The 16,378-nt window shown below is 38.3% G+C and overlaps 1 protein-coding gene across 3 annotated transcripts in view; it reads left to right on the forward strand.

Moving 5' to 3' along the window:
- The window catches only part of Stk26 (serine/threonine kinase 26), a 64,819-nt gene that overhangs the window by 43,579 nt on the left and 4,862 nt on the right, over positions 1 to 16,378 (forward strand). For all 3 annotated transcript variants that reach the window (XM_063280092.1, XM_063280093.1, NM_001191736.2), the window contains 5 exons: positions 6,072 to 6,128; positions 13,387 to 13,495; positions 13,585 to 13,742; positions 14,517 to 14,702; positions 15,696 to 15,844. In XM_063280092.1, the coding sequence (XP_063136162.1) occupies positions 6,072 to 6,128; positions 13,387 to 13,495; positions 13,585 to 13,742; positions 14,517 to 14,702; positions 15,696 to 15,844 (659 nt within the window). The remainder of the gene's footprint in view (positions 1 to 6,071; positions 6,129 to 13,386; positions 13,496 to 13,584; positions 13,743 to 14,516; positions 14,703 to 15,695; positions 15,845 to 16,378) is intronic.

The raw sequence follows: 16,378 nt of genomic DNA on the forward strand, positions 1-16,378 counted from the left end.
GCTTCCACATTCTGCTCTTAATAGGTTAATCTGTCTCAACCTCAGAACTGATGGCGTACATAAGTATGACCCTTAATATATTAAGTTATAGTGGTTATCTATGCATTTTTCTCTCACTGGGTTGTGAATTCATTGATGACAAGAAGTTTAGCTTGACTAGTCCTAGGTGTTATATCCCTTAGTAAAGCAGAGTAAGATACCTAACTTAGCAAGTCCTATTCATTTATGGGACTCTTCGGGGTTATCTCTCGATCTCAGGACCTTCAGGTTCTCCCCCAGTTCTCACAATTGGCCTGGTTGCAGGCAGTGTTCATAGGTGTTAGTGCTCTTTCTAGTTTGCTCTTTCTGGATTGAATCCTGGCCATTCCAGACTCTCTCTAGAGCAAACCTGAACCCTTGCTATTTTTAGGCACTTAGATCAGATAAGCTAATTTGGGTGGCTGGCTTAAAATATTAAATCAACCCTGTGTAAAATCGGGTTTTTAGATATATTTTATTTTAAATCAGCAATACCATGGTAGCAAGGATTTATTTGATACTTTAAGCCTTTATTCATAGCCCTCTCATAGACAAAAGTGCTGCAGCTGCATGGGCTTTTATTTGGAAAAGATCATATTTTAAAATACTCCCTTCAGCCTAGCCTAGGAGTATCCACACACTAGTCATCTATGAATGACTTCATCTCTTCATAGTGCAAACTAATACTTGATGTTTTCCCCAAATACTGATGGGAAAATGTATTTGGAGCAGCCCATGACAGAAAACTAGTTTGCTAAAGGCTAAAACGGAATTTTTATTTTTTATCGCCTTTACCAATTCTTTATGGAAGTCCTGTAAAGGGTATTTGAAGAACCCTTTTCTTCATGATAAAACTGTATAAATGCTGTTAGAGGTGAGTGGATATTCATACAATACTTAGAACTGTTTTCTGATTTAAAATTACTTTAAAATTGAGTCAGGCCCATGTGTGCATGGGCTGGGTGCCCATGCATGCACGTGTGTGTGTGTGTGTGTGTGTGTGTGTGTGTGTGTAAGGATGAGACCCAGAGTGTTGTATTACCACTAAGCTAAATCCTATTCCTTAAAGTATAGTCTGGGCTGGCCTTGAATTTGTGATTCTCCTGCTATTACCCTGTGCAGCTTTTTGATTACCATTGAACCACCCTGGTGGGCTAAGTACTTCACTGAAATTAACCAACTCATTATTTCTCATTTATATTTTCATACTGTGATTGCATAGGCATGCATTTTTATTGTAAACTAAAACCACATCAAATATAATAGGGTTCTGTTTAATGCAGTCAGCATAACTTAAGACCACATCCTGTTAGTACCATGAGGGAACAGCTTTGTCAACTGACTTAGCTATGTACTGGGGGCCTGTTGGTGCATTTCAGATGGCAGTGGAGTTTGTGAGTCAACTTAATTGAGCAAAACGGGATATGGGATTTACACAGGATATCATACATAACCAAGGCTTCACTGTAAGCTGGAGTAAAATTTACTGCATTTGGGAGAAAATTATACGTTCTCTAAAACTGTGTGTAGTTGTCGTGATCTCCTTCAGACATGCAAACATTTACTAGGTATTAATTTTGACTGAGCTCACTGTAGAACTCCATCTTTAAAAACAAGAGTAAAAAACCAGACAAACACATCAGTGTGACCACAATGGTTTCCTTTCCTCTCCGTTCACTGCAGCTTGTCTTGACAAAGTTAGTCTTTATGAAGACTTCTACAGTCTGCAAGCCCTTTTCTTCTGACTTCATACTAATTGAAGAATCTTTCATCATCCTTAAATATTTTGTTAGTTTGATGTAAATTTTAAAAAGAAGCTCATTCAGGCACTGAATGGAATTTGAATCAAGCCTGTATTTGCTGCTGAAATTACCTTTATGTTAAGGGAATATGACCCCACCCTCAGATCCATATTTATTACAACCAGTAATTTTTTTAAAAAAAAGAATGAATGAAGTGAAGTGTTTCAGAGTAAAACCTACAGTTGTATGGCCTTTTTATTTTTTAACCAAACCTTCATGTGTAATTGCATGTAGAATATGTTCAGTGCCTCTGGAATATTGTTTTATTTGAAAATGTGTGTAGGGTTTTCTGATAAAGCTTGATGGCCATTTCTTTCTCCATTGTAAAATGTTCTTTTCTCAAAATACAAATGGCTTTAGGCTTAACGTAATCCATCTCTAAGAAACCCCATATTTCAACAGACATGTATTTATTGAATATCCTACGATGGGTATTCTCGGTCACTTTATTCTGACAACTTCACAGTTCAGTCTCCCTCCTCAGCCCCAGGTTTCAAAGGTTTCTCCTGTCACCTACTTACATTTGAGTATTGTCAAGTGCAGGAGCTCTAACACTGGGGAAATAGCATTTGAACTACTTCATATATAACTTTGTAGGGCTTGGCTTATAGACAAGGCATTCCCAACTGGACAAAATTGTCTAGAGGGGATAGAGTTCCAGTCCCCATTCTTCATATGGCTAGCTCTATTGTCCTCCGTCATTCTAGAAAATCATTCATGCTACATTTTAAAATCACGATTAAAAATAACACAAACTTACCTTTTTAGCTGCTTTCTGGGTTTGTTTTTAACAATGGTACTATTCTTTGAGAAATTAATACATTTTACCTTTCCCCTCCCCCAGCTTCTCCCAGCTCCTCCCTTCCTCCCCATCCCTTCCTGTCTTCGTGTTCTTTCTCTTAAAAATAAGCACAAAACATGTCGCCTAGTTTGCATTGGCTGACTATTCCTGAGAATGGCCTCTGCCCTGGAGGGTAGTTGACATACTTAGCATCCGTTTTAAGTGTGCCATTTTTACATTGTTGTTCAACTGTCACTCACTATTGTTGCCAGTGTACCTTTATCAATGGAAACTCTATACCAATATACAGGTTTTCCCTATTGCTGGATTCCCTGGCAACCGTTTTCCTTGGGCCTAACTCTATGATCTTAACCACTCTAGGTACAATGTCTATCCTTTTGTGACTGCCTTTTTACATTTATACATTCTAGCTTTTGTCATCAGTGTAATAGGCTATTGGAATAATAGACCTCCCAGTCGTATCAACTTGTACATAGTACAAATAATCCTCATGGTGTGTGTGTGTGTAGGTGTGTGTGTGTGTGTGTGTGTGTGTGTGTGTGTGTGTGTACCCATGTGCAATAGACGTCTTAAGGACATTTTTATATGAGTAAATTCTAATTTTGTAGCAGCATTTTCCCCCGCTTTGCCCAAGTGTCTGATTTAGTGGCAAATAATTGGAGTCCACCACCATCAAGGAATAGCAAAGGGATAAGGCTTCTTGGCATTTCTTTTTCTGCTGTACTCCCTCAGGCCTTGCCCTGAATCTAGATGGCCAGAACATCCTCCAGTGAAGCTCGTGTCTAGAAATGGAGTGACCTAAAGAAGGTAGCCATAAAAATCTGTCAAGTCTCAAATCTGGTTGTCTCAGAGTTCCAGTGAATAGCTTGCTTGATTGTACGAAGCCCTGTTTTCGATGTAGAAGTTATTTAGTTGGGACTTGAGCAAACTCAGCTATATATACCGCTCTCTAAGGTCACAGCTTAAGGTTTCTCCGCATCCATTTTGGTGACAGTTGGAACGATTTGAACCGGTACAAACAAAATGTCATGCATTGTTTTTTAACTTGAAAAACAGGTGCTTTCGTTCATGCAGAACAGCAAAATAGAAGCATATTTTACAAGGATTGTTTTTAAATGTCAGGCACACAGGAAGCATTCTGAGTTCGCATGATAGAGAGGGTACTTAGTTATTAGGAACATGTTTGTGGCAAATGAACAAATCTTAATTTGTAAGTCATTATAAGAATTTTTCTTCCTCTTGGAAACATGTAAAGGTGTATCTGTTTACAGTTGTCAGGTTCTCGGTGCCCAATTGCTATACATAAATGCGAGTAACAGGAATCGCTCCTACAGTGCTGCTTCTCCTTCACTGCTGTGGGCATTCATTTCTTTCCTGATGTAGATGTAGGAATTTCAGTGCTTTGCTTCCTCAGTTCTCTAGCAGAACAGAATGGATGTCAAGATTATTGGAGAGGGAGCAAAATGTCTGGGAGAAATGCTTTCTCTTATATACCCCGTCCAAAAACACCATCAAGGAAAGTATTCATGAGGTTGGGGAGATGGCTCAGCAGGTAAAACACTTGATATACAAGCATCAGAGCCAGAGTTCAGATCTCCACAGCCTACATATAATATGGGTAAGTGCTTCTGGCCTGTCATCTCAGCCTGCAAGGAGGAGAAACACAGAACCCCTGGAGCAAGCTGGCCAACCAGACTAACCAAATGGGAAGCTCAGACTTCAGTGGGGGAAAGGCTAAGAAACCTGCCCCTGTGTATATGGAAGAAAGCAATGTAGGAAAGCCATCCAATATCCATTTCAGTCTCTACATTCAATATCTGCACATACGCACACATGTGTTCCCAGACACATGGACAGAGGCATTATATAATCTTTCACCCTTCCTCATTGCATCTTTTCTCTGGGAGTCCACTCCCTGCCTTGATAAGTATTTCTCAGTCTCAGGGTAAGGCTGTACATTTTAAACTGATCCAGTTATGTTAGAGTATAAAGGCTAGCAGAGGAGGTGTGAGAATTTTCCTCCTACAGGTAGGCTTTTAAATGATTAAAAAATAGTCCTTGTGTCATAAGTTGAAGCACAGCAGTAACTATTTCTCTCTACAGAAACGGTTAATGTATAAAATTGTAGGTAGTGTCTGAAGCCTTTAGGCTATCCTACTATGGATGCCTTTATGTTAAAATTGCCTTTGGAAGCACTGTCCCCCAAACATAGACGTTATTTTAATGAGGAAATGCAGGCTTCAAAACCTAAATATTTTACTTGGAAATGGGCTTACAGCGCACAATTCATTCATAGTGTGACTGCTGTTAGCGTACTTAAACCAGCTTTCTACCTCTAGTCAATTCTATGGTCTCACAGAGTTTCAGTGAATACCATTCATAAAGTACTGTAGAGAAAGGAGCAATTCAAGCTATATCTGAAAGAAAGAGGAAGTTGGTGATTTATTTAAGAAAGGTTTTATTTGGGGGAAGGTGTTTGGTGCTGGAGATCAAACCCAGTGTCTCATGGGGTCTAGGCAAGCACTTGACTAATGAACTGTTTTCCTAGTCATCCAATAGAGCTAGATGGTGTGTGAGCATGTGTGCATGCATGCATGGGTGTGTGCACGCATTTGTTTTATAGTGCATTTTTTTATATTTCCCCTATAATTTTTTTCTTGTTCAACTTACAAGTTAATTTTATCTGCAGTGCTCATATTAAACTACACACTCTTTTTGGGGGTAGTTTTTTTCTGGATTCCATGTGTGTGCAAAAATATTATGGCTGGTAAAAGTTTTAAAGTGTACTAAAACAAGTGGAACAATGCAAAATGCCTAGGATCTTCCAACTCTAAAATTACACAGAAAGCATTCAAAAGTTTCCACCCATATTCATTTTAATGTAATTATACTTTCCCATCTTTCTTTTTTAAATTCTTAAAGATTGATTGATTAATTGATTGACTGATTGATTTTACAGCAATTTGTTGTCTGCATGTATGCCCGCAGGCCAGAAGAGGACACAAGATCTCATTGTAGATGGTCGTGAACCACGATGTGGTTGCTGGGATTTGAACTCAGGACCTCTAGAAGAGCAGTCAGTGCTTTTATCCATTGAGCCATCTCTCCAGCCCATATTTTCCCTTCATTATTATTCAAGATAATGACTTAAAGTGATTGTTCATTTTCTGGATTTTATAAAACTTAGTAATAGTTAAATAATGACAAGTACTAGTTGTGTATGGATAGCTGTATCGTTGAGGTAGATTTGAAAAAGGTGTAGGCTTAGAATTTGATGCTTCACTCTGTAATTTTCTATGGAAAGACAATATATGTTCTGGGTTCCAAACAATCATGTTAAAGCCTGCATTTCATAACCAGTACACTGTTTACTATGTGAGATCTACCTATTTCTAGTAGGTTATTATGGGCCAGGCATGTAACTATGAAATTGTTTTATGTGTTTACAGGGTTCAAAACTATGGATAATAATGGAATACCTAGGTGGTGGTTCAGCATTGGATCTTGTGAGTACTTTAAAATAATTATATATAACACAACACACATACATAAAGTTATTTAACTCTGTAATTATGTAAGCAGTAACTTTGGGGCAAGTGAACTTATTAGGGTAAGATGTTCAATTTTAAGTCTGCTTAGAGGGTGCTTCTACTCTGTGTATCACAGGTTAGATCATGATGCAGACAGTCTTACTCTATGTAAGAAATAAATACTAATATCTCAGTAAAATAAAGTCCAGAAATTCAGAGTGATTGTGCGCCAATGTCAGTTTGACACTTTTATGCTTTCCTTAATACTGAGTATATTTGGATCTTTAAAAAGTACATATATGAGCTGGAGAGATGACTTACTGGTTAAGTATACTCATAAAATAATTTAAAAAGAAAAACTTTAAACTACATTGAGATAACTGTAGGTAACAGTGATCATAAATCTAAGGTTTCAGTCTTTGAAAATGTATGCGTCAATACCCTCACCCCACCCAGACATGATGACATTAGGAAGTATAATAAAGCCACAAGAGTGGAGTATTCAGGAATGACAGCAGTGTGTTTATCAAAAGGCTCTCAGGAGTACATTCTAACTCTACTTTTATTCTTATATGAGGATACAGTGACAAGGACCATCTTCAAACCAGGAAGTGTCTTCTCAGAGATACCCATCTGCTTAGATTCTCTAGCACACAGAACTGAGGAATCAGTGTTAGCTGTTTCATTCAGCCTGTGATGCTCTGTTAGAGTGGCCTGGGGTGATCAAGACTGATGGGAGGGTTTAATCATGTTGGCCTGTAGAAATAACTTTCTATAGACGTTTTTCTTGTTCTCAGTAGGTCATTTGAAAATGTGGTTGGGTATTTTTTGGGGGAGGTTGTTAAAATAATGGAAAAGTATTACTATCATTGTGATTTTTACTTTGTAAAATATCTTGTCTGTCTGTCTATCTATCTATCTATCTATCTATCTATCTATCTATCTATCTATCTATCTATCTATCTATCTGTTTAGCTATCTAGCTACCTAGCTATAAAGGTGAAGGGATGCACACAGTCCGTGGGTCAGAGGTCAAGTTATGGAAGTATGCTCTCTCCTCCTGCCGTGTGGGTTCTGGAATTCAAACTTAGGACACTGGGGTTGTTGGCAAGTGCCTTTACTCACTGAGATAGCTGCTAGCTTATTTTCCTAGACAGATGTTTACAGTGCTAAAATCTGGTGGGGTGTAAGAAAATAAGAACATGATCACATGGAAAATGTCTCTGAGAAAAACTGTTTTTCCTAAGTTATTGTGATGGTACCAAAATTGATCCCTCCATTGAAAAAATATTAACCTGCACCTACATTTAAAATTCATTATAGGCTATAATAGTCAACTTGCTACAGATTGACTGTTAAATGGACAAATAGCTGTTCGAGGTTCTACAAGCATCTCTACTCATCAAAGTCTCTGACACATGGACTCTTTGGACTTCGGACCTATGGATCCTATAACACAAAGAACTTGTACTAAGTTATTTCTAAGTTCTCTTACATCGTTAATACTATGTGATATATTTGTTTATTTTTTATTTATTTTTAAATTGTTGAGGACCAGATGCCCTCTAACTTATAATTTTTCTCCCTCAGCATCCAGAGTGATCCACTTTGATTTGAGACAGGATCTCCCATACACTCATTCTTACTCTCTTCTAGTTCATGGCCTCTTTTGTCATTAATTGCTGTTATATGCATATATGCATATATATGTATATATACATATGTGTTACTAAATATACTTTCCAACTACTACCATTTTCAATTTCTTCAATATTTAAAAATTGGAATTGTAGAATTCTTTCACTTCCTAGGTCAGGTATTTAAATTCCAATTCTATGTCTTTGAGACAATAGTAAATGAAATTAGTTCCCTGGTTTTTTTTCTCAGCATGTTTGCTCTTTGGTAAATATACCAGACGTTGATTTTTGTGTATTAAATTTGTATCTGCTTCCAAAGCTATAGGACTGGGAAGATGTCTCAGTGGTTAGGAACACTGTGTGTTTTTTCTAGAAGACCTGGGTTCAAGCCCCAGCACCCACATAGCAAGTTATAACTGTTTGTAACTCCAGTTCCAGTGGGATCCAACACCCTTACACAGACATGCATGCAGACAAAACACCACTATGCCTGCACATAAAATAAAAAATAAAAGGCCTTAGCCCTGACTGCCAGTGAATTAAAACTTTAGATAATTTAATGACGAGGAACGTGTCTAAGAGATTTTTTGTGCCATAAGGGAAGGTGATCCATAGTTAAATTATTCCAAAGAAATGATAATTAAACTCAATGGAGAGCCACACCGCCTAGGAATTAATGGTAGCTTATGGAGTTACCCAATTGGGTCTTTAGTTTACTCTCTATTTCTGTCTCCTCTCCAAAAAGGCATTTTTTTATAGAAAGAAAATCTTTTATGCATTCCCTTCTTGAAGTTAAATGATCATATTTCTATAGTACAGGGTCTTGCAGTTACCCTACTCTACCATTTGCATTTCTTTTTCTTTCTTTTCATTCTTTTTTTCTATTTTATGTATGTGAGTACAGGGTAGCTGTCTTCAGACACACCAGAAGAGGGCACCGGATCTCATTACAGATGGTTGTGAGCCACCATGTGGTTGCTGGGAATTGAACTGAGGACCTCTGGAAGAGCAGTCAGCACTCTTAACTGCTGAGCCATCTCTCTAGTCCCCACTTGTATTTCTTAAATATTGATAGTCCTTTACAAATCCACCACTTATTTTATTGAGTCCCCTAAGATAGTCTCTGTGCCTTTCCCCCATTCTATAGGCATTAGGAAAGCTATAATCTGTAATAGCAATGTTACTCATGGACTGCTGACACTATCCCAGCTAGCAACCCAAGCTGTATCCACTACTAATACTTTGCTCAGTTTAATGTTATGTCTAAGCAAAAGAAGCATATTTTCTCTATCTCATGTTGCTGTCCACCTCTACGTAATAATTAGACAAATGACAATTAATATATATTTAATGAATTAAAATGTTGTCAGTACCATATTGGTTCAAAGTCGAGTAACCTAATTCTAGCTCTACTAAATGGCTGCCTGATACTGAGTGTGTCAGTCACTCTGTGACTTAATTTCCTCAGATGTTAAATGAAGGAAATGGGTTAGCAATGTCTGGTTCTGCTTTGCTAGCTACACCTAAAGAAATGTTCAACATCTTTAGTCATAAGGGAAATGCAAATCAAAACAACCCTGAGATTTCACCTCACACCAGTGAGAATGGCTAAGATCAAAAATTCAGGTGACAGCAGATGCTGGCGAGGATGTGGAGAAAGAGGAACACTCCTCCATTGTTGGTGGGATTGCAGACTGGTAAAACCATTCTGGAAATCAGTCTGGAGGTTCCTCAGAAAAGTGGACATTGAACTGCCTGAGGATCCAGCTATACCTCTCTTGGGCATATACCCAAAAGATGCCTCAACATATAAAAGAGACACATGCTCCGCTATGTTCATCGCAGCCTTATTTATAATAGCCAGAAAATGGAAAGAACCCAGATGCCCTTCAACAGAGGAATGGATACAGAAAATGTGGTACATCTACACAATGGAATATTACTCAGCTATCAAAAACAACGAGTTTATGAAATTCGTAGGCAAATGGATGGAACTGGAAAATATCATCCTGAGTGAGCTAACCCAATCACAGAAAGTCATACATGGTATGCACTCATTGATAAGTGGCTATTAGCCCAAATGCTTGAATTACCCTAGATCCCTAGAACAAATGAAACTCAAGACGGATGATCAAAATGTGAATGCTTCACTCCTTCTTTAAATGAGGAAAAAGAATACCCTTGGCAGGGAAGGGAGAGGCAAAGATTAAAACAGAGACTGAAGGAACACCCATTCAGAGCCTGCCCCACATGTGGCCCATACATATACAGCCACCCAATTAGACAAGATGGATGAAGCAAAGAAGTGCAGACCGACAGGAGCCGGATGTAGATCGCTCCTGAGAGACACAGCCAGAATACAGCAAATACAGAGGCGAATGCCAGCAGCAAACCACTGAACTGAGAATAGGTCCCCTGTTGAAGGAATCAGAGAAAGAACTGGAAGAGCTTGAAGGGGCTCGAGACCCCAAAAGTACAACAATGCCAAGCAACCAGAGCTTCCAGGGACTAAGCCACTACCTAAAGACTATACATGGACTGACCCTGGACTCTGACCCCATATGTAGCAATGAATATCCTAGTAAGAGCACCAGTGGAAGGGGAAGCCCTGGGTCCTGCTAAGACTGAACCCCCAGTGAACTAGTCTATGGGGGGAGGGCGGCAATGGGGGGAGGGTTGGGAGGGGAACACCCATAAGAAAGGGGAGGGGGAAGGGGGATGTTTGCCTGGAAACCGGGAAAGGGAATAACATTCGAAATGTATATAAGAAATACTCAAGTTAATAAAAAAAATAATAATAACAAGACTGTGATTTAATGATAAAGGATAGGGGTCGCTGGGAAAACATGTTTCTTTTCCGTGTATATTCATAGATAGATGAATGCAATCATTTTGGGAATCTAAGAATTTGTTGTAGAGTAGCAAGAGAAAACAAGATGGTTGCTAAGCAGAGCTTTTTTTCAATTCCAACTGGCACGCAGCTTATAGAATAATATGTGATTATGAATGGTGTTGCATGTTGCAGTTATACAGTATACATCAGATTCATTGTGTGGACTTTGGCCATATTAGATGCAGATTTATTGAATGTATTACTTACTGTTTCTGTCTAAAAACATTTACAGTGTCTTGCACTAAGACATATCATTGGGTAAATAGGCTAAAGCGTACACACCATGGAGAGTTGGGGACAGTACACTAGTTATAAAAGCCAGCCCACTGTAGCATGCTGCCTTAGGGACTGGCAGGAAGTGAAAGGAATGTAGGTAAAATGTATAAACCCACAAGTGCAGGGTCGTTAAAGGAGTAATTGTCCCTTTTTTGCATATCCTTACTTTCAAACCTGGGCAGATTATAGAAGGCAGGTATGTTGCCCCGGGGCAGAGAGTTAAAACACTGCAGCGAAATTTCAGTTAAGCATTCCAAGGAATGGAGTCCAAGACCTTGGCATAATCTCTCCCAAGGGTGTATTTAAAATTTGAAAAAGCAAAAGTGTGCAAAACAAACAAAGTTTCCCTTTTATAGTCTATGTGACATTCCTGCTACTTCTGACTTCCTTCGTTCTCCTTTTCTCATGACTCCCAGCACACATTATGAAGCATGTGCACCACAGATTTGAGGCCATTTTTCATATGTTGATGGTCCAGAAAAATCAAACCACATTGACCATCCGACCTCCATTCCCCCCTAATCTGCCCCCATCCCCTTTCAGCTGACAGTTGAAGTTTTACTTTGAATTATCATCCAATCTTTAAATATATGGTAATGAATCTTTAAGGCCCTTTTTGTTGTTCTTACTGAAATGCTTTACAATTTTTATATTAGGCAGTGAATTGAGCTGTCTATTCCACACTTAAAAATCCTTCAGCATGATAGTGAGTTCTCTTAAATTGTCATTGTCCAGTTTCTCAGGTAATGGACTGTATGCCGTGCTAATATTTTATGATCATGTAAAGTTCAATCTTACCTCATATAATATATATCCTTCGGTTATTTGGTAGTTCCAAAGAATTTCTTTGTTAGCCATCAATAAAACAATGTCTCATTTTCACCATTAGAATCACATTAATTACTAACCTTTAAATTAAAAAACATCGAGGTGGAGGCTGATAAATTTGAAAGTAAATAGATAATGTTCCCTAGCAAAGGGATCTATTGAATTACAGGCATCCCTGGAGAATACGGTATACCCAGACTACTCTTAATAGCAAATGGTGAAACCAAAATACCAGGTCTATTTTTAAGCTGTTCAATTTTGACATGAAAGTGCCCTTTATTCAGTATAAATATGGCATTCATGGAAAGATGAAATACACAAGGTGCCAAAGAGCTGTGAATCCCTCCCAGTGTAAGGCAGAATAGGCAATGTTTGATTTGTACCACCTCTCCCCTCCTTCCAGCAAACAGAACTCTACCTCGCCTCTGACTTCTACTTCCCACCCTTTCCTGTAATAATACTGTACAGTCCACTGTTTGTGCTTTATGAGGTACCAGAATTTTAAAATGACCATTTATTTTAAAGAGAGATTTTTGGGTATTCCATTCCAAGTTCTCCTGAAACTTAATGATTGCCTTCCTTGTCGTCCAGTTGGGATGACGGGCTTTGGTACAGGGGTGGGGAAAGAAAGGGAAGTGTGTTACATTTATTTGAAAAAATATTATTCCTCCATGATTCATTTTTTTTTACAATGAGAGTCTGAATAGTTTAGTTATTATATTCCTGGCTGAATTTAAATTAGGAGTGTCTGATTGAAAAACCAGTTCAGTGTTAATATGTAGTGAATGTCTAAAAGCAATTGCAGAATTCAAGTAGCTGATTTCTTCATGATTTTGGCATTCTTATTTTATGTAGTCTTTGTGCATAGTATAGTGCAACATGAGGAACCACCACACACACATATATTATACATTCAGTGTATTCCCTCCGTCACCCCTAACTTCCTGCTCTTTAGTCTTCCCGTTAGACCCCATCGTTCCCCTGGAGAGTTTCACTCCTTAAATAGCAGATTCCCTTTTTCCCATGTGATAGCCATTCTAATTTCATTCCCACGTATTGAATCTGGGATGTAAATTTTAGAACCCCCAGAGTTTGGAGCTAGTATCTAAGCAAAAAAATGCTTCTCTGATCTTTCAAGATAAATTTATTTGTGTGTATGTGGATGACTTGTTTTTAGACAGATCTCCTAGAGCCCAGACTCTCCTGTAGCTCAGGTTGTCTACGTAGCTAGAGATGAAATTCAACTTCTGACTTTCCTGCACCCATCTATCAAGTGCTGGAATTACAAGCGTGTGTGCCCACACCCAGTTATGGGTGTTGATCTAACTCAGAGTTTTACTCATGTTATGGATGAATTCTACCAGCCGAACTGTATCCCCAGCCCACAAATAACCATTAAAATCCTGTACAGCTATTTGACATGGCTCTTTTATTGTCTTTTTCCCTTTTAAGTTTTTTTTGTTTCTCATTTGTTTAAATGCTGGTTTAATAGGCTATTTCAGGTAACTAAATGATTCCTGTGTTTCAAAAATACCAATTTTGAATTTTATTTTTGCAAAATTTAAAAAGTGTGTGAATATGCATGTGTTTTGTCCTTAAGCTACGGGCCGGTCCATTTGATGAATTCCAGATTGCCACCATGCTCAAGGAGATTTTGAAAGGTCTGGACTATCTACATTCTGAAAAGAAAATTCACCGAGACATTAAAGGTATACAAAAGTCAAGTAGAAACCTGAGAAAAACAGATACATTCTGGGGAGACTGAGAGATATTCATTTTGTTTTTCTTTGCCACCTAGCTGCCAACGTCTTGCTTTCAGAACAAGGTGATGTTAAACTGGCTGACTTCGGAGTTGCTGGCCAGCTGACAGACACACAAATTAAAAGAAACACCTTTGTAGGAACTCCATTTTGGATGGCTCCTGAAGTTATTCAACAGTCAGCTTATGACTCTAAAGTAAAGTATTCCCTATGTAGATGGAATTAATTAGATAGAGCCTCATTGATAAGCTCCTTAACTTCACCTTCCCTTACATGTGCTTCTAAAAGAGAGATGTCATATTTTGTTTCTCGATGGGAAATCTCATTGGTGTTGGTAATAGTTGAACTCTATTTATTTCGATGGCTTTTCATTCCACTTGGAATGAAATCTGAAGCCTTACAATGACAGACATATAAGGCACCACATGATCTGGCCATTGTCTGCCTATCTAAACTTATCTTCTACCACTGTCATCTGTACTCCCTTTGCTTCAGCCCTTGTGGCCTCATTTTGACCTTAGGACCTTTCTGTGGCTTCCCCCTGGGTCTGGAATAGCCTTGCTATTCACTATCCAGTGAACTCTCTCTAAGCATTCCCTGCCTAGAGATGTCTCTCCCAACCATCTTGCATCAACATGGAGCTCCTTTCCCGGCTTTGGCCATTATTCCCCTATTCTGCTTTGTTTCCCCACAGAGCTTAGTCCCATATGGCATTATGTCATTCATGTATCTGTCCGTCTTAGTAGAATCTGAGCCAGTTGAAGGCAAGGGCTCTCGTCTGGTTTATTTAGCACTCAAGTAGTACAGTGCCTGTTACAAAACATGAAATTTAAATTTCTAATTCTTGAGTTCCATTAATTAAAATTATTATAATTCGCTACATTTCATGAGATACAAAGTTTGGGGGGTGCAGCATCCTCGAATGGAGTTTCAAGATGATGAACAGGTTTTGTTATTGATTTTTTTTTAGGCTGACATATGGTCTTTGGGAATTACTGCTATTGAACTTGCCAAGGGAGAGCCTCCGAATTCTGACATGCATCCAATGAGAGTTCTGTTTCTTATTCCAAAAAACAACCCCCCAACGCTTGTTGGAGACTTTACTAAGTCTTTCAAGGAGTTTATTGATGCTTGCCTGAATAAAGACCCATCATTTGTGAGTATGCGTTGTTATTGCCACTTTGGGTTTCCTATTGCTCCATCTACTTCTAACAAAGGTGGCTTTTCCTGTGGTGGAGGAAAACATCTGCGGACCATCCGAGAAGCTGGCTTTTGTCTTCTGTATTGCTAATTCCTCCCTGTTCTTAACTAGATCTTTGTCCTTTTTTTCCCTCCTTCCCTACATCATCATTTTAATCCCCAACTATCTGATCATTTCCTATTTCAAGACAATTGGGGAACTAAATCATGTTTTATCACTTATTATTATTAAAGTTCATGTATACCTGTTAGCAATGGAATTGACTAATTGTATTATAATTGTTGGAGTGTTAAAAATAAAATTGCTTTTCACTCCTGGTGACTACAAATTGCACCAGCACTGCCTAAGATTGATGTAACTATTTTTTGTTGACAGTAAACAGTCTACTATTAATGAAATACTGAAAGGAGCATATTTCCCACAGCACTCGGTGTTTGAATTTATATAAACAAAAATTAATGTTTGATAGAAAAGTGTATATTACGATATGGGCAGACAATGGCAAAATTAGGGTTCCAGGAGATGTGTGGATGATAACAAAATTACAGCAATTTTGCTCATTTGCATGAATTTTTTAAAATTACAGTCAGTGTGGTAAAAGTGTCTTAAATTGTTGTTTTGACACTTTTAGATGTTTACTTTCCAAGTTCTACCATTTCTGAGAAGGCTTTGCCTCCTGGTATGCTTGTGTGTATCGTAGTTTCTGTCTACTGTGCTTTAATACATTAGGTAGCTGAAATGCTGATTTTAATGTGGTTACCTTGAGCTGCTTTAAGAAAATAGAATTGTCTGTTCTCCTCTTACATTGTAATTATCCCCATGTATATAAACACGATATTTTACAGATTTCAGTTTAATAATTCAATCGTCATTTTACCACCTATCTTAATCCCGAAGTTCCTTAACATAGTCATATGTCCTTCATTTTTTTCTGTGTTTGCGCCTTAGCGTCCTACGGCTAAAGAACTTTTGAAGCATAAGTTCATCGTAAAAAATTCAAAGAAGACTTCTTATCTGACTGAGTTGATTGATCGATTTAAGAGATGGAAGGCAGAAGGCCACAGTGATGAGGAATCCGATTCTGAGGGCTCTGACTCGTATGTATAAATTACCACAGGTTTTTTCTTAAAGGCAGGTCCGTCTGCATACTCTTTGCCTTTTCACAGTGACCTGGGATGCTTACTTTAGACTAAGTGATTACTCATATTTCAAGCAGTCACTTTGGCCAATGGGAAGTTCTTTACAGTCTGTGGACTACAATGAATTTGGAAACATGCTTTAAAGGGGAAAGCTCTGCTTTTAAATGGTCTTGGTCTAACCCCTAGTGGATACTTGAGTATATTACAAAATTTTGGAATATGATTTGACTGTAGGAGTTCTAGTTCACAAGAAGCAATAAGGAACTATGTTTTCTCATATTGTGATGACAACCTGTGCGACCCTTTCGAGAACTGATCTAATGGCCTCTCCTACTTTCTGGCCATGGACCAAACTGTGATCAGCCTGAACTGTGAACTGCTACACCTATTTGCTTATGTATGGTTTTTACCCCATGGAAAAGTTTTTATGTTAATAGTTCTGCTTCTGTGCGTTTATCTTAATTTGAGTAGGAGAGTGCAAGGGCTGCACCA

This window comes from Rattus norvegicus, chromosome X, assembly GCF_036323735.1.
Source record: "Rattus norvegicus strain BN/NHsdMcwi chromosome X, GRCr8, whole genome shotgun sequence".
NCBI classification, from domain to species: domain Eukaryota; kingdom Metazoa; phylum Chordata; class Mammalia; order Rodentia; family Muridae; genus Rattus; species Rattus norvegicus.